Genomic DNA, 16,020 nt, shown 5'->3' with positions numbered 1-16,020 from the left:
CACTGGTGTAACTCAAATTAAATTAATGAAGTTACATTGCTATAAAACAGGAGCAACGCAGCAGTGAATCAGGCATTGTATGTTTGGAAAGCTGCAGAGAGAAATCAGAGGTAGAAACGTATAAAAATTAATTAAAAAAGTTCTTGCAGCAAGGCAGCAATAATGCACAAGGGCTTCCATTTAGAATAGCATAATAACATGGGAAAATAGCAATGGGCCCATGTATTACACAGTGACTGCAATGGAAGGGCAGGGGATGGGGGAAAGAGAAAAAGGCAAGTCTTGTGTTGCACAATATAAATGCTTCAAGTAAAAGTAGATGACGACCTGTGTGTCAGGGCCACTGCAGATTATGTTCTCGTTTCTAAGAATGGCAACTAATCTTGTTACAGATTACCCATAATCCTCATTTATTTTAATAGGCTGGTTCCGTGCAAGAGCAATGTTGTACTCATTTTCTCTCTTCATCAAATGGGCTCAATTGGAACCATGAACCTAGTCTTCAGCTCCTGGTGGTTGGAGTACCCCAAAAGTGAGGAAAGTTATTGCTGCTGCCTAGTGTCCCCCCATTCCCTCCATCAACCAATTTAATCCTCGCTTCAAGTATAACATGGCAAAACTCCCACTGACTTCCTTGGTAGAAGGTTTAGGCCCACTGATAAAGTTCTGTGGGCCAGGGATGCTGCTATTGCTAGATTGCTTCTCAGCAGGCAGGGCTTGAAAGTATATGGGGGAGGATGGTGGTGGCACTTGCCTAGGCTGCAGCCACAAACCTGCTCTGCAGTTGACCAACCCGAACACTTAGCCTCAGACACGGAGTCCTTAACTCCATCGTCAATAAGGCAGCTGGAGATATTGGGAAATGTCAGGGAGGAGGTGGTGCCTCTCCTAACAACCCATCATGGTAGAAAGACAGCAGGGGATGCAATGAGGGAGCCTGGAAGCCCTCCTGCTCCATCCCAGCACAATGACAAACCAATCCAAAACTGAACTGGCAGCCAAGAAGGGGATGAGGGGGCACAGCCTTTAGACAACACTGCCTAAACTCCTGCCCTTAGGGCTCATATTGAGCCACATCACAGCCAATTTGCTGTCCCAGGCACAGAAAGTGGTCAATATCTGTAGTGAGCGTGCTAGGGTTGCCATTTTTCTATTGGGTTGGGGGAAAAAAAATCCAAAACTCTGCTTTGTCTTACGAGACCATCCCCCCCCCCCCCCCCCCCAGCCCTCAAGGATTCTTCTCAGCTCATCATTCAGTGAGTAAGCATCTGAGCTCTCTTTTCCTCTTATTTCCCTTCCTGTGTCTACTGATCTTTTAATCCTCAATATTTTACACCTTTTGACATTCATTTGGTGATCTATTCGGTCTCTCAGACATAACAGTTACATTACCTGATTTGTCTACATTGGACTTCCTCTATGCCGTTTATAGAGACAGCTGTAAATGATCCCACATTCAAATAAACGTGTTGGATGAAATTCTGATAAGTGAACTGAATTCATATGAACATCCTCTCGTGCATATAAAATCAGACATGCAGATACAGTTACATTCATTTCAGTGAGTGGAGTTCCTCATATCAACATGGGCATTCCTACTACTGTGAAGCAGCTTACCACCAAACAGCAAGTAGCAAACAAGCGGACTTTAGTATTGGCAATAGTTCAGACATCTGGATGATACAAAATAATCCCTCATGAAAGATTATGCAGATTTGGATAATTAATATTAATAGCTCAAAATTATCCTTCATTTAAACAATGTTCAGACAGTTTTTTCCAATAAGGAAACTTTACGACACAGTCATTATAACAATAGTGAGTAGAAATGAATTTTGTCCAGGGAAGCAGCATATCAATGTTTGTACCTCTATAAAAACAGATTATTGGTCTATCTAGTATTCGGAATGTCTATCACTCTCCCAGTAATTCTGTAGTATTTAAAATGAGCATAAACTCCTCTCCCTGCCCTGCCCAGCCCTGAATTCCTTGCACACACTATACTTCCACTGAACTCAGTGGGAGTCTTAGCAATGGAAGGAATAGGCCTGTCAACAGCAAGTGAAAACGTTGCAAATGTCTTTCCCCTCTGCTCTCTGAAAGACATACAGCATTGATCTTTCCTGCGTGTCAGCAGATCTCTCTGAAATAGTTTGGAGACAAGCTAGCAACACACAGACACCCGCTGTTGAGCAAAGCACATTCTCCTGCAGCTCATTAGCCACCCTTTGTGAGACATTCAAAACCAGTTAGCGAAAATGATTTTAGCTGTCCCGGTTCACGAAGAATGTTTTTTGTTTCAACAGCTGCTTCAGATGCATGTCTTATATGGAATTTTCAAAAGGTAAGCTCCCCCCCCACCCCTAATTTTGCAAAGCTAAAGTTAATGCAGACACCTAGCCTCAAGGGACTAATGTGGAGTAAATATATAATGTTGTGCTTTTCTAGTTTAAGACACTGAGTTTATGTTTTAGCCAATTGTGTTCTATAAAAGTTTTACAAAGAATAAGTGAGTACATAATAATCAGAGGGCATAACATTAATTTGACAGTATGGTAGAATATGATGGTTTTACAGCTTATGTAAATCCATCACATGCTTGGTGAGACAGAATCAAACAGTAAAACTTCCATCTGTTGAAATAATAATGCTACCTTTTTTAATGTAGATCAATTAAAAGTAGAAAGAGACCCTTTTTTGTCCCAAAACAGAGAGAAACTTGTTTTTAGTTTACTTAGTTTTCAGTAGCTGGATATACAACCTTACCAAATTTTACTCATCCAGGGCAAGAAACTGCTACAGGTAAATCATTATTATTGGAAAACATGGGTAAGTAGAGAGTGACAAATTTTCATGATGAATTTGCATGGTTGAAACATATTGTAATAAATATGTCCCTCACCTGATAATTTAACTCATCAGGGCCCCTTTACCCTGCTCAGTGCTCAAAAAGAAAAGTAATTATGTTAATGACAGACATTTATGATGCACTTGAGAACACAAATTCTGCCAGACGAAACTATAACTCTTGCCCTTGCTAAAAGCATCTTTGAAAGTTGCTGATGTCAGCAGCTGAGTGTAAGTACAGCCTCTCCTCTTTCATCCTGACTGAGTGGCGATATTGCTATGGAAATCTCCTGCAATCAATAAACTCACAGCTTCCCAGAGATGAAAAACAGTAGCTTTATTTACAGGCGGTGGGGGGAGGGTTGTTCCCACTACAGCTTTAGCAAAATATGTTTTATATGAAAAAAAGTCACTATTGAAGAATCATCAGAAAAAAAAACAGCATATGAAATAGGGGAAAACCAGAGTGACAAATTAGTTGATAATCTGGACATACAATATATACTTATCCCTCCAATTAAAAATCATAGAATGAAAAACTGGCATTTCTATATTCCTCTTATATCAGCATGGAGTTGGAAAGAAGCGAAGAGCACTAGTATTTATGTAAGGAAATACTGTAACTCTTCGCTTAACTTTGTAATTATGTTCCCGAAAAATGCTACTTTAAGAGAAACAGTGTTAAGTGAATCAGATTTCCCCATAAAAATTAATTTAAATGGGGGTGGGGGCAGTTAGGTTCCAGGGAACTTTTTTTCACCAGACAAAACACGATATTATATACACCTCTAACCTGATATAACACGACCCAATATAACATGAATTCGGATACAATGCGGTAAAGCAGCGCTCCGGGGGGAGGGTGGGGCTGAGTGCTCCAGCGGATCAAAGCAAGTTCGATATAATGCGGTTTCACCTGCAATGCTGTAAGATTTTTTGGCTCCCAAGGACAGCGTTATATAGGGGTAGAGGTGTATATAATATCTCACACACACACACAGCAATGATGATTGTGAAGCTTGGTTGAGGTGGTGAAGTCAGAGGATGGAAGAGGTGGGATATTTCCTGTGAAATGCCTTACTGCTAAATGATGAACTAGCACTCGGCTGAACCCTCAAGGGTTAACACGTTGTTAATGTAACCTCACACTCTACAAGGCAGCACAAATGGAGGGAGGGAAGACAGCATGGCAGAGACACACACCATATGCGTGTGAGAGAGACACACATTGCCTCTTTAAGTACGCTGATCCCACTCTAAAGTAAACTGCCTTTTTAAGTAGATCAGCAAGTTGAGACAGCAGGTGCTGCCAGCAAGCTCCTTCCATCCTGAGCCCTGTTCTGTCCCCGCTCACTCTATGGCAATGGGGGAGGGAGAGGAGCAGGGGAGGGGAACACCCTGACAGCACCCCTCTTTCTCTTCCCCTCACCCCACTGCTCAGCAAGCAGGAGGCTCCTGGGAGCAGCTCCAAGGCAGAGGGCAGGAGCAGCACAGGCAGTCAGGGGAGGGACAGCTGAACTGCTGGCAACTGATAGCCTGCTGGGCAGCTGCCATAGTGGAGAGCTGATAGGGGGCTGCCGGTCCACCCTGGTTCCAAGCCCCCACCAGCTAGCTCCAATGGGCTGCTCTTTCTGCAAGCAGTGGACAAAGCAGGCGGCTGCCAAACAATGTTATAAGGGAGCATTGCACAACTTTAAATGAGCATGTTCTCGAATTGATCAGCAGCATAACAATGAAACAATGTTAACTGGGATAACTTTGTTAGGAGTTGCTGTAGAAGCCAGAAAGAGGATGTCACCACCTAACCCTTTACCACATGGACTCTTCTCTCGAGAACAGTTGTATTTGAGTGGTATGAGTCAGGCTCTCAGTTTGGGAGCATATGGGTGGCCAATTCACTTGAAAGACAGCCTCTACGAGGCTGCAGTGAAATTATGGTCACTACAGAAGTAAACAGGGGCGGCTCTAGGCATTTTGCCACCCCAAGCACGGCAGGCAGGCTGCCTTCGGTGGCTTGCCTGCAGAGGATCCACTGATCCCGCGGCTTCATCTGCAGGAGGCCCTCCGAAGCCGCGGGATCAGCGGACCCTCCGCAGGCAAGCCGCCAAAGGCAACTTGCCTGCCACCCTCGCAGCGACCGGCAGAGCGCCCCCCGCAGCTTGCTGCCCCAAGCACGCGCTTGGCGTGCTGGGGCCTGGAGCCGCCCCTGGTAGTAAAGATCCTTGTGACATGACAGCTATGGGTGGGAGTTTCACAATCACCTAAGTGACGAAGGGGCAGCTGCCTATGACCCTAAGACACTTCTTAAAATCCCACTTTTTTCTTTTTTTATTCCTGTTTGCAAAAACATGCATTTCAAGGTTGTTTCCCTCTTCTGCTTCTGAGCAAAGCACTATGGACCAGTGAGCAAAAGGAGAGAGCATCCCAAAATTGCCAAAGTTGTACAAAGTGCACTTTTGTAAAGACAAATGCAATGATTGTTAACTACTGAATAAGTTGCTTAAAGGAGCAAGAAAATTCCTGCAGCTTTTGACCATTTTCCAGAGTACTTTATATATACAGTTCATACTATACCTAAGCAATTGATAAAACAATCCATACTATGGCTGGTTGATAGTTGTATGAAAGTAAAGTTACAAAAGCTCAGTGCCACACTTACTTGCAGTGCAAACTAATGTGCAGAAGTTTTCTTAAAGCCCAAAATCACATCTAAAATGTTTCCTGTAATTTTAATTTGCACATTGGTGAATCCATATTTCTCCAGTAGTTGCTTATACTCTGACCCGTTTCTCTGCTTTCCTTCAGTCATACTGAGAGACTGTAATACTCCTCTAGAAGGGTGCGTCTTCTCTTCATCAAGCACAATTTCTGCCAGTAGCAAGGCACTTCCTGTGTTTTCAAAATAACAACCAAAAATGGTTCAATAAAATATTCTTAGCTTCCAAACTGCAATGCTGTTGGTTCAAATGCTATTATAAATGGGGAAGATGTGTACTTAAGATTGATGTGCGAGTTCACTGTGTGAGCCTTTGGAGAACATTTCCCTTTCATTTCTCACCATGAAGTGGAGAGGTAGTTATTTCATGCTACGAGGATTAGGGAACTTTCAGGGTTTTTAATAAATTTTCTGATTTCTATATGAAACCACCTATGGTTTTATCGCTTGTCAAAGCACATTCTCTCAAGCTAACAATAGACTATTCTAAAGGTATAGAACATGAAGGTGTTGGAGAATTGTCTTAAAGTATTTCATACAGACCAGATGTAATTCTATTTCACAGAAAAGCATTCAAGGCCACTATAGCGACCATTTCGTGATAGATTAGGAAGATAGTAAGGCATACAAGAAAGCAGGCATTCCTCCCTTTGGTTTACAGGCATGATTCAGCAAACAGCATGGTTACTACTTGAAGTAAAAGTTAGCAGCTAATGATATCATTAAGGCCTTCCCTACAAATGTCATCGTCCAATCACAGAGACTCCTTTGTGGCAATATTTAGCCACAAAGTATTCCAAACTGTCCTTTGAAACAAGCAGCCCTAGTTTTCTCTTACTGCTCTCTATGTCCACTGCTTGCAAGGACTTGTTGTCATGTCTCCTGTTCTCCATCCTGGCAAATGCAGTTATCATTTGGTTATCACCTTTCTCCTCCTCAGTCTTACTACTAGTTTCCTCCTCTCTTTGGCATTTTTATATTGTGCCTAGGGTATGGTACAGCATACGCAGGGCCATCCCTAGAGGGGTGCAGAGCCTTCCCTAGGTGGCGTGCAGGGCCCCGGACATAGGCGCTGAATTTCTATCTGCCAGGGGTGGGGGTGCTTCCCTCAGCCCCAGCCCTACTCCACCCCTTCCCCCAAGGCCCCATTCCCACCTAGCCTCTTCCAACCCCTGCCCTGCCTCTTCCTGACCCCGCCCCGCCTCTTCCCCACCCAGTTCCGCCCTCTCCCCCGAGCACACTGCTCCCTCGCTCTCCTTCTCTTCCCTCCTCCACCAGCGCCTCGTCATAGCGAAATGGGAGGGAGAGGGAGGCACTGATTGGCGGGGCCTGCCAGTTGGCAGGAGGCATTGGGAGGAGGGGAAGGTTGGTAGGGGAGCTTCTCCTCACCCCCTACCTGCCCCCCACTTCCCCACCCGCCTCCTAACCAAACACAGGCCCCCTAAAGCACAAGGCCCAGGGCCGGTCACCTCGATTTGCCATACCCTAGGGATGGCTCTGGGCATATGTGAGGTTCATATTTCTGGAACACTTCATTATTTTTATTCCGATAACGTCCAAAATATGCTAAGCACTAATCACACACAGGAAAAAAATCCCAGCCCATCTCCTGAAGAGTTTACCATCAAACTCCGATCCTGAAAACATTTATGCACTACTCTCATGAGTTAATATAAGCATATGCGTAAGTGTTTACAGGTTCAGGGTTGATGATGGGGAGGGAGAGAGAGAGACAATCAAAACAGGCATAATTTTTAAATAAATGATAGATTTAGAATATAAATAAGTGAATTGATTGTTCCTTTGCACAATGACAGCCTTGATAAGCTTTTGCTTCTTAGTATGTTGTGCCATAAACACAATTTGTAAAGGCTTCTATTTTAAGACGGGGAAGAAAAAAGTGATGATAGATGTTCATTTTTAATTGGAGTCATTGTAAACCACTACCCATAAAACCCATGAGGCATTGCAAACCCTTCCCAAAGCACCCTGCAGCCAGTTGCACAGTGGGATAGCTACCCACAATGCACTGTTGTCTTTGCCCAAGAGCTGCTATTGTGGATGCACTCTACCATCACAAGAACCTCAGCGTGGACACGCAACAATGGTTTAATTACAGCGGTTTAATAAAAGTGGTATAACTTGTGCAAAAACCTCCCAGTGCAAACATACCCCAAGGAAAAAAAAAAAAACACAAGATGAAAAACCCTTACCTGGTTTGCAAATAGCTGATATTTTGCTTAACAATATGTGAATCTTTTCATCATTCAAGTCATGTAGAATTAGTGAAAGGATGTAAAGATCTGCTTCTGGAAGATTATCTTTGAAGAAGTCACCTGTTAGAAAATGTATATTTGGTATGATACAATTCTATAAAGCAAAGTGAAAGATATTTAGGGGGAAATGTATGTTTATTTATAGTATGGATGTAGTTTGGGGATGCAGAACATACAAAGGAAAATAATTTCAGTGTCAGTTTAGTTTTAATGTACATTTGATTTTGAACTTTCTTCTGCTCCAATTAGCAAGTCCATGAAACATTTTAGAAACCAGGAGAGGAACCACAGTTTGCATCATAAAATAAATATGGAGCCAGCAGAGGTGATGGTGACAGGTTTTTCTATATGCATCTTCCTACATTTGCTGAAATTCAGAACTCAGAACTGATGAGCCAAAGTAAAGAGAGTTTCAATAGTTAAAAAGACATGAAGTCATGAATAAAGACTTCAGCACTGGTTATGCACCGTGCTACACAGGCAATATTTTGATTTGCAGTTACAGAAGACATGGTGAGAGAAGGTCAATTCATGTCAAGAATACTGTAAAGTTTATGAATCATGTAGAGGCCTGAGTCAAGAAGTGAAATGGAATTGTGATGGTAATGGAAGTATCTTCAAGCAAGTTAATACGGCATACACAGGAGGAGTGTCCAGCCAGGCCCCTCACTGGTGTCACTTAAGCCATGTCTCCGCAGTCACCACTATTTTCCACTCTCACCCAGTCTCTTTTTCCCCTGCTGTCTTATGAGGAAATGAAGTAGCATGCAAGGACCTAAGACTTTCACTTAACATGGAGGATTCTGCTTTGTGCTTAATCTTGTTTGCCCCCAGACATAGCTTCTGTTCACACTTTCGCTGGAGCAGACCAGTGTGCTCTGTCTATGCTATACAGTGAACCAGGATTGTCAGCCTAATAGTTACCTGCTGTGAACATCACTGGAGTTATGTGCTGTCCTGAAGGCTGAAAGCAAGAGACATTTGCAATGACGTCTGGAAGGTCAAATACAGTTACGTTTAGGTTTGGGTATTTTTGTACTAGCTCATGGCCCAGAACTCCAGTGCAACCTGTAGTAGGTAAAAAATAACTAAGTGAACCTTTTCCTTTATACTTGCAGACAAAGTTCATATTGTATCTTACCCAAATACAACAGCACTAAGTTAAGGATGGGGGTGGCCAAGTGACTCTACAGGGGACTTGGGAGCTAGTATTGCCTAGTGGACATAGGTCTGGAGTGGGACTAAGGAGACCTAGGTTCTATTCTTGGCTTTGCCACTAGCCTGCTGGATCTATGTGGGCAAATCACGTCCTGTCTCTGTGCCTCAGTTTCCCCAAGGTTAATGACACTGACCTCCTTTGTAAACTATGGATGTAGAGCTAGGCATTATTATTACCGGCAATTCTTGTACAGTTTGAATAGTGCTCCTGTTAGGGGGCAAAGGATGCAAGGAAAGGAGCAGGAGCTCAAAACTCTGTGGAGGTTCACTGGTAAAAGCAGTTCCAACCATGGACTGTGCTGGTCCCTATGTGCTGTCCACCCTCTCACCCCCTGGGCAGCACAGTTCTCTCAGGAGCTCTCTTTTACACAATCTTTTGCCTGCATAATACGCCCCCTCTGTGGAGGTGCAGGCACAGCTAGGAATAGCATTAACTCCATGCTGATTCCTACAGACAGCGTACTCTACAGAATGGCGGTTCTCCAATTGGATCCCTTTGAGGACTGGAATTGGGACATTGCAGTGCTAAGCTACAAAACAATACCAAATACTTGTGGGGGGCCATCTTGGATTTTTATCCAATTAGAGATTTTGTGTCTGAAAGTTTTTAAATTTTCTAAATTCAATTACAATGTTAACTCTAATCCAGGGATCGGCAACCTTTGGCATGTGGCCCGCCAGGCTGAGCCAGTTTGTTTACCTGCCGCGTCTGTGGGTTCAGCTGATCATGGCTCCCAGTGGCTGCAGTTTGCCGCTCCAGGCCAATGGGGGCTGCGGGAAGTGGCAGTCAGTGCATCCCTCAGCCTGCGCCGCTTCCCGCAGCCTCCATTGGCCTGGAGCGGTAAACTGCGGCCAGTGGGAGCCGTGGTTGGCCGAACCAGCAGGTAAACAAACCAGCCTAGCCTACCAGGCTGCTTACCCTGGCAGGCCGCGTGCCAAAGGTTACCGATCCCTGCTTTAATCAGCTTAATATTTAGCACTTCCATAATGCTTTACACAGGTAGGTAAGCATTTTACAAGTGACCAAGGCCAAGATTTTCAAGACTGATTAGTGATTTTGGGTGTCCAATATAAGATACTTGAAAGGGCCCTGGATTTCAGAAAATGCTCTGCAAATCCTCTGTAAAGCACGCCCCTTTAAAATAACTCAAGTTTCGCACCAAAAATAGAGGCATCCAAACGTTAATCATTTCTGAAAATCTTGATACAATTAACATGTGAAGATCACACAGTAAGGCAATGGAAGAGCTGAAAATCGAATTCCCAGTCCCAGCTACTGAACCACATTGTTTCTCCTGGGGGAAACCCGGCCTGCGACTTAACAGCCATACTCAAAGTAAATTAACAGTATTTTAAGCTAGTGTACTTCCATTTAACTTCATTTTAGCTTTCTATCAAAGCTAATAACAGCAGAAAATTTACCAGTTAGAGAGCAACAACTGTAATTTTGCATTAGATTTTCTTAAAACTATGATGTACGTATATTTCATTAATTTGTATACAAGTCAGTCTAGTAGCAATACCTCCCAAATCACAGACAGATTTAAACGGTGAAAGATCAAAAGCTGTTGCCACATCTCTTGCTGTCAATTTGGCAACGCTATGCATGGCAGTCATGAAATGCTGCTTTGCCTCCACACTGTGATAACAGGAATCCTTAAAAACAGAATACAAAAATTTATTTATGCACTTAAATTATTGTGATTTTAAACAACTGAAAAGATGCCTATCCAAGGGTCTCAGTGCTCTACCACACCATTAATACCGTAACTCAATCTATGTTATTTGCCACTGTTGTTGTAGATGCATTGGTCCCAGAATATGAGAGCGACAAGATGGTTGAGGTAATCTCTTATTGGACTCAAGTTTTGTAGGTGAAAGAGAAAAGTCTTCGAGTTACACAGAGCGTTTCTTGAGGTCAGGGAAATGTATGCAGAGTGTCACAGCTAAATACAAGATTGTATTTAGATTGGAACAGATTGTTTAGCAAAAGTAGTTAACACATTTCTGATCATAGATTTCCATCACAACTTCAGCAACCACCCCCCATCCATCAAACTCTCTAGAACACTCCTGCACTTGCATCAACTTCCTGGACACCACGATCAGCTTCAACAATGGAACCCTACAGACAGCTACACACAAGAAACCTATGGATCACTGCACTTAAGTTCACAGATCCAGTAATCACCTCAAACACACCAAGAAATCAGTTATCTACAGCCAGGTACTCAGATACCACAGAATGTGCTCCGAGGAGAAAGTCTGGGATACACACCTTAGCACACTTAAAGCCGCCTTCACCAAACAATGATGCAATCTACATCCCTGATGGAATGTCAGAGAAGAGGCCACCCAAACACCCAAAAGAACCTGCTTCAATACAGAAGCAAAAAAAGCCTCTAGCCTCACACCTCTAGTTCTCACCTATCACAACACACTGGATCCCGTACAGGTTATCAATTACAACCCACACTAAACATCAGAAACAAGCTCCATATAGACCAGTACCCACCAACTCAAAGTGGCACCAGACTCTTCCAGAACAACAAGTGTAAAACCTGCACCCATATCTCCATTGCTATGATGATCAGTACCCCCACAACACACCTTTCAACATCCATGGGTCCTACATATGTCTATCACAACATGTGGTTTACCTCAACCAGTGCACTAAATGACGTAACAACAACTCTGGGAGTGAAACCAGACTCTCGAACTCACATAGAAAAAAGCCAAAAACAGCTTAACACCTGTGGGTGAACACTATTCACAGAACAAATCACTCCATATCTGACTTCAGTCCTCATCCTCAAAAGGGACCTGCCTAACATCTTGAAAAACACGAGCATGGGAGCTTAAATTCATAACTTTGCTAGACCCAAAAAATCATTGTTTTAATAAGATTTATGGCTTATTACAACAATTTGTAACCCCCCTTTTTTGTCATATGACTGCAGAGATGTTAACTGTTCACTTCACTTTGAATGGTCTCTTATAATAGATTGTTTAGATTAAGTAGTTAACATCTGTTACATGTTCTATTTAGCTGTGACACACTGAGTACCTTTCCCAGACCTGAAGAAGAGTTCTGTGTAGCTCAAAAGCTTCTCTCTTTCATTAAGAGATATTACTTTACCCAGCTTCTCTCTAGTAACTCAATCTAAGCAGATTTTAAATGATCAATTCAATAGGAACTAGCCAGCCAGCCATCTACAGGTCCTTTCCACCCCTTCATCATTGTGGGAAGCATACCCTCAGCCCACTCTAAAAACCTGATCAAACAAATGTCTTTTCCAGCACGCTAGGAAGGTCACCAAATGCCGATTATTTTGGACCAAGCTCCAGAGTTCTGGAGACCTTCCAAGAAACGACCACCAACTTTTATAACAATGGGAATCCAACTTGAGCACCCCTGCTGGCTGGAGCCGGGGCAGTATGGCACAGAGAAAAAGGCAATCCATCAGGGATAACAAAATGCTTTCTTTAACCAGTTATACCTGTGGCATATGCATTTATATAATAATTAAGCTCCATTCAAGAGAGCTAGGTATCTGTTTATACCAGGCCTGCACAACATACGGCAGCAGTGGGGAGTCCAGAGCCCTTTAAATCCCAGCCGCGGCCGGGATTCAAAGGCTCTGAGCTGCCAGCAGCCGCGGGGAGCCCAGAGCCCTTTAAATCCCAGCCGAGATTCAAAAGGCTTTGGGCTGCCCGCTGCGGCAGCGAGCCCAGAGCCCTTTAAATACCAGCCGCGACCAGGATTCAAAAGGCTCTGGGCTGCCCACTGCGGTGCCGAGCCCAGAGCCCTTTAAATACCAGCCGCGGCCGGGATTCAAAAGGCTCTAGGCTGCCCCCAGCGGCGGGGAGCCCAGAGCCCTTTAAATCTCAGCCACGGCCAGGATTCAAAGGGCTCTGGGCTGCCGGCAGAGATTCCCGGTCGTGGCTGAGGGCTCAGGACTCCCCGCCGCCATGGGCAGCCCAGAGCCCTTTGAATCCCAGCCACGGCTCCAGCGGATGGGCTGGGGCTGGGATTTAAAGGGCTCGGGCTCCCCTCAGCGGCAGGAGCTCTGGGCCCTTTAAATATCTGCCCCAGCCCCGCAAAGTTCCGGGTTCCCCCAGCCACTGGAGCCCTGGGCCCTTTAATTTGCCCCTGAGGACTCCCAGCCACCTCTTCAGCTGGGAGCCCCTGGTTGATTTAAAATGAAGTATCACCTCCCCACTCCCAACCTTCCATTTTGGCCCAAAGCTGTTTTGGTGGGGCGGCGCTGGGGAAGGAGGGTTTGTTTCTGCAGGGCTGGGCGGTGCTGAGGCAGGGTGTTTCCACGGGGCTGGGAGGGCCTAAGGGGGCGGGGTGTTTCCGCGGGGCCGGGGTGTTTCGGCCCTCTGCTGTTTTCTTTGGAGTAATGTGGCCCTCGCTGCTTTACAAGTTGTGCAGGCCTGGTTTATATTGTAAACTTATTTTGAGAGAAAGGACTGACTCTTTGCTTCTAAATTGTTTTTGGGTTGTGTTTTTTCCTGCTGTTCCCAATTGTTTTCACTGAATGCTGACATTTATTTATATCTATAATTCTTTGTCAGCAGGAACTTCTTAGCAGGCATTATGTAACTGGAAGTTATACAAAGAAAAGAAATGGCTTCTTAACAGTCTGCTTTCCTGGGCTCCAGCAGTGATTTTCAGTGCAGAGCAGAGTATATTTTTGTATTAATCTGTAATTTCGGAGAGGCTAACTGGCCGAATGAAAGGAGAAAAAAGAAGAAAAAAAGTTTCCCAAATAGACAGTTGAAGAAGCGAGAGTACCCCACATTCTAAACCGAGAAGAGACACAGAGAAAAGATGGTAGTGTAGATGGAAGTAGACTACTGATCATGCTAGAGAAAGGCAGCTAAAGTGTGTGGAGAAAGCCAGAGTTTGGAAAACCAGAATGGTAGTTTGCAATTGAATTCAGGGCCATCTAAGAAGGAATATGATCTCCCTTCCTGAGGCAGAGCAAAAGGCGAGGGATAGCTCAGTGGGTTGAGCATTGGCCTATTAAACCCAGGGTTGTGAGTTCAATCCTTGAGGGGCCTATTTAGGGAACTGGGGTAAAATCTGTAGGGGGATTGATCTTACTTTGAGCTGGGGGTTGGACTAGATGACCTCTCAAGGTCCCTTCCAAACCCTGATATTCTAAGTTTGGCTATAGCATTTCTGATTCCCTGAAGTTTAGAAAAGAGGAATTTGGGAAGACTATCATAAGGAAATTAAATAAGATAAATAAATGCCTAGTAGATACAGACTCCTTGTGAGACTATTACTGAATCACTTACCCTACATATGCCACAGTTTGAGCAACTGTAAAATGGGAATACTTACCTAAATGATGCTGACAGCACTGATTAGCTAATGCTTATAAAATGCTAAGTTTCTTGGGTGAGAGGAGATATTCCATGATTTTTAAGAAGCCTCTCACCATCCCTCTAAGCACACCTACATAAATGTTACACACAGAAAAAGGGTGACTGACTGATGTGAAAGTAAACAGACTCAGTCTTACCCTTCAAACATGTGGGTGAAACCTGAGCAAACGGTTGGGCTTTATCAGAGTGTGCCCTTGGCACAGTGTATCAGGTGAATGTAGGAAGCACATTCCAGAGGTGAGGGAATGGAAACAGCTGCCCCTAGCTTCCCGATATTTAGATCTAGAGCCTGGAAATGAGATTGCATCAACTGATCTCCACTGCTGTCACGGTGCATAGGGAAGAAGTATATTCTGATCCCCCAAGTTCATGCAATCACTTGACAGGGTTGCTCAATGTCCTCAAGTCAATATTCTCCCATCAAGGGCAGTTCTTAGGGCAGTGGTTCTTAACCTGGGGTGCATGCACCCCCTGGAGGTGCGAGATGCCCTTTCTGGGGGTGCAAGACATGCTAGATTTTTTTAGAAAGAAACTGATCGAAAACACAAAATTAAGCACAGGCACGTAAGTACAAGTACTTTGTTTAATCAAACCTATATATTTATTAACATTATACATTTTTTAACGATTACCACATTAAATTTTAACTGCACAATTAAAATAAATTTATAATTCTCTCTCTTTCATTCTATAGTTATGATATATCTAGATTTAAAGAACTTACCTACTTCAACGATTTTGGATAAGGGGTGCGAGAACATATTTTTGAGAACCAAAGGAGTGCAGGCTGCAGTAAAGGTTAAGAACCACTGTTGGCTGAAGGCTTTGAATAGGAAGACCACAACATAGGACTGGATGAGGAGACTGCCTAGTGTGCCTGCTTCTCATTTCTGCAGCTTTTGAGCCACTTAGAGCAAGCAGCTATTTGTCTCCCACATTCCCTTGCTATAGTTACGCATGCCACTGTAACCTCTAGAATAGATTGCTTTAATACCTTTTGCATAGTGCTATGCTGAAAACTGCTTTGAATGCATGAGCCAATTTGCTTAGCAGTGTTAACATGTTACACCTGTACCCAAAGACTCTGGCCCCTATTTATTTCTAGGTTCAAATCAAGGTGTTCATTGTTCGCAAGGCCCTATATATTTTTAGGCCCTGTCATGGTATAACCCCCACTCTGAACCTTAGAGTCCTAAAGATGGGGTACCAGCATAAATCCCCCTAAGCTTAATTACCAGCTTAGATTTTGTAGCGCTGCCACCAACCAGGACTTGCAGTGCCTGGTACACTCTGGTCCCCCCAAAACCTTCTCAGAGGACCCCAAGACCCAGACCCCCTGGTTCTTACATAAGGAAAGTAAACTCTTTCCCTCACTGTTGCCTCTCCCAGGCTTTTTCTCCCTGGGTTACCCTGGAAGATCACTGTGATTCAAACTCCTTGAATCTTAAAACAGAGAGGAATGCACCTTTCCCCCTCCTCCTTTCCCCACCCCAAGAGGTAATACAGATTCAAGCTCCGTGAATCTAAAACAGAGGAATTCCACCTTCCCCCTTCTCTTCTCTT

The 16,020-nt window shown here is 44.0% G+C and overlaps 1 protein-coding gene across 3 annotated transcripts in view; it reads right to left on the bottom strand.

Moving 5' to 3' along the window:
• ASMTL (acetylserotonin O-methyltransferase like) overlaps positions 1-16,020 on the bottom strand; it is a 47,343-nt gene that overhangs the window by 1,994 nt on the left and 29,329 nt on the right. For 2 of the 3 annotated variants that reach the window (XM_050932744.1, XM_050932754.1), the window contains 4 exons: positions 10,581-10,713; positions 8,764-8,907; positions 7,777-7,899; positions 5,507-5,736 (listed from right to left, as the gene is read on the bottom strand). In XM_050932744.1, coding sequence (XP_050788701.1) covers positions 5,519-5,736; positions 7,777-7,899; positions 8,764-8,907; positions 10,581-10,713 — 618 coding nt within the window. In that variant the 3' untranslated portion in view covers positions 5,507-5,518. The remainder of the gene's footprint in view (positions 1-5,506; positions 5,737-7,776; positions 7,900-8,763; positions 8,908-10,580; positions 10,714-16,020) is intronic. The other variant, XM_050932763.1, reaches the window with a different exon arrangement.

The sequence above is a fragment of the Gopherus flavomarginatus genome, chromosome 1, assembly GCF_025201925.1.
Source record: "Gopherus flavomarginatus isolate rGopFla2 chromosome 1, rGopFla2.mat.asm, whole genome shotgun sequence".
Taxonomy (NCBI): domain Eukaryota; kingdom Metazoa; phylum Chordata; order Testudines; family Testudinidae; genus Gopherus; species Gopherus flavomarginatus.
This window is presented reverse-complemented; position numbering and strand designations above follow the sequence as displayed.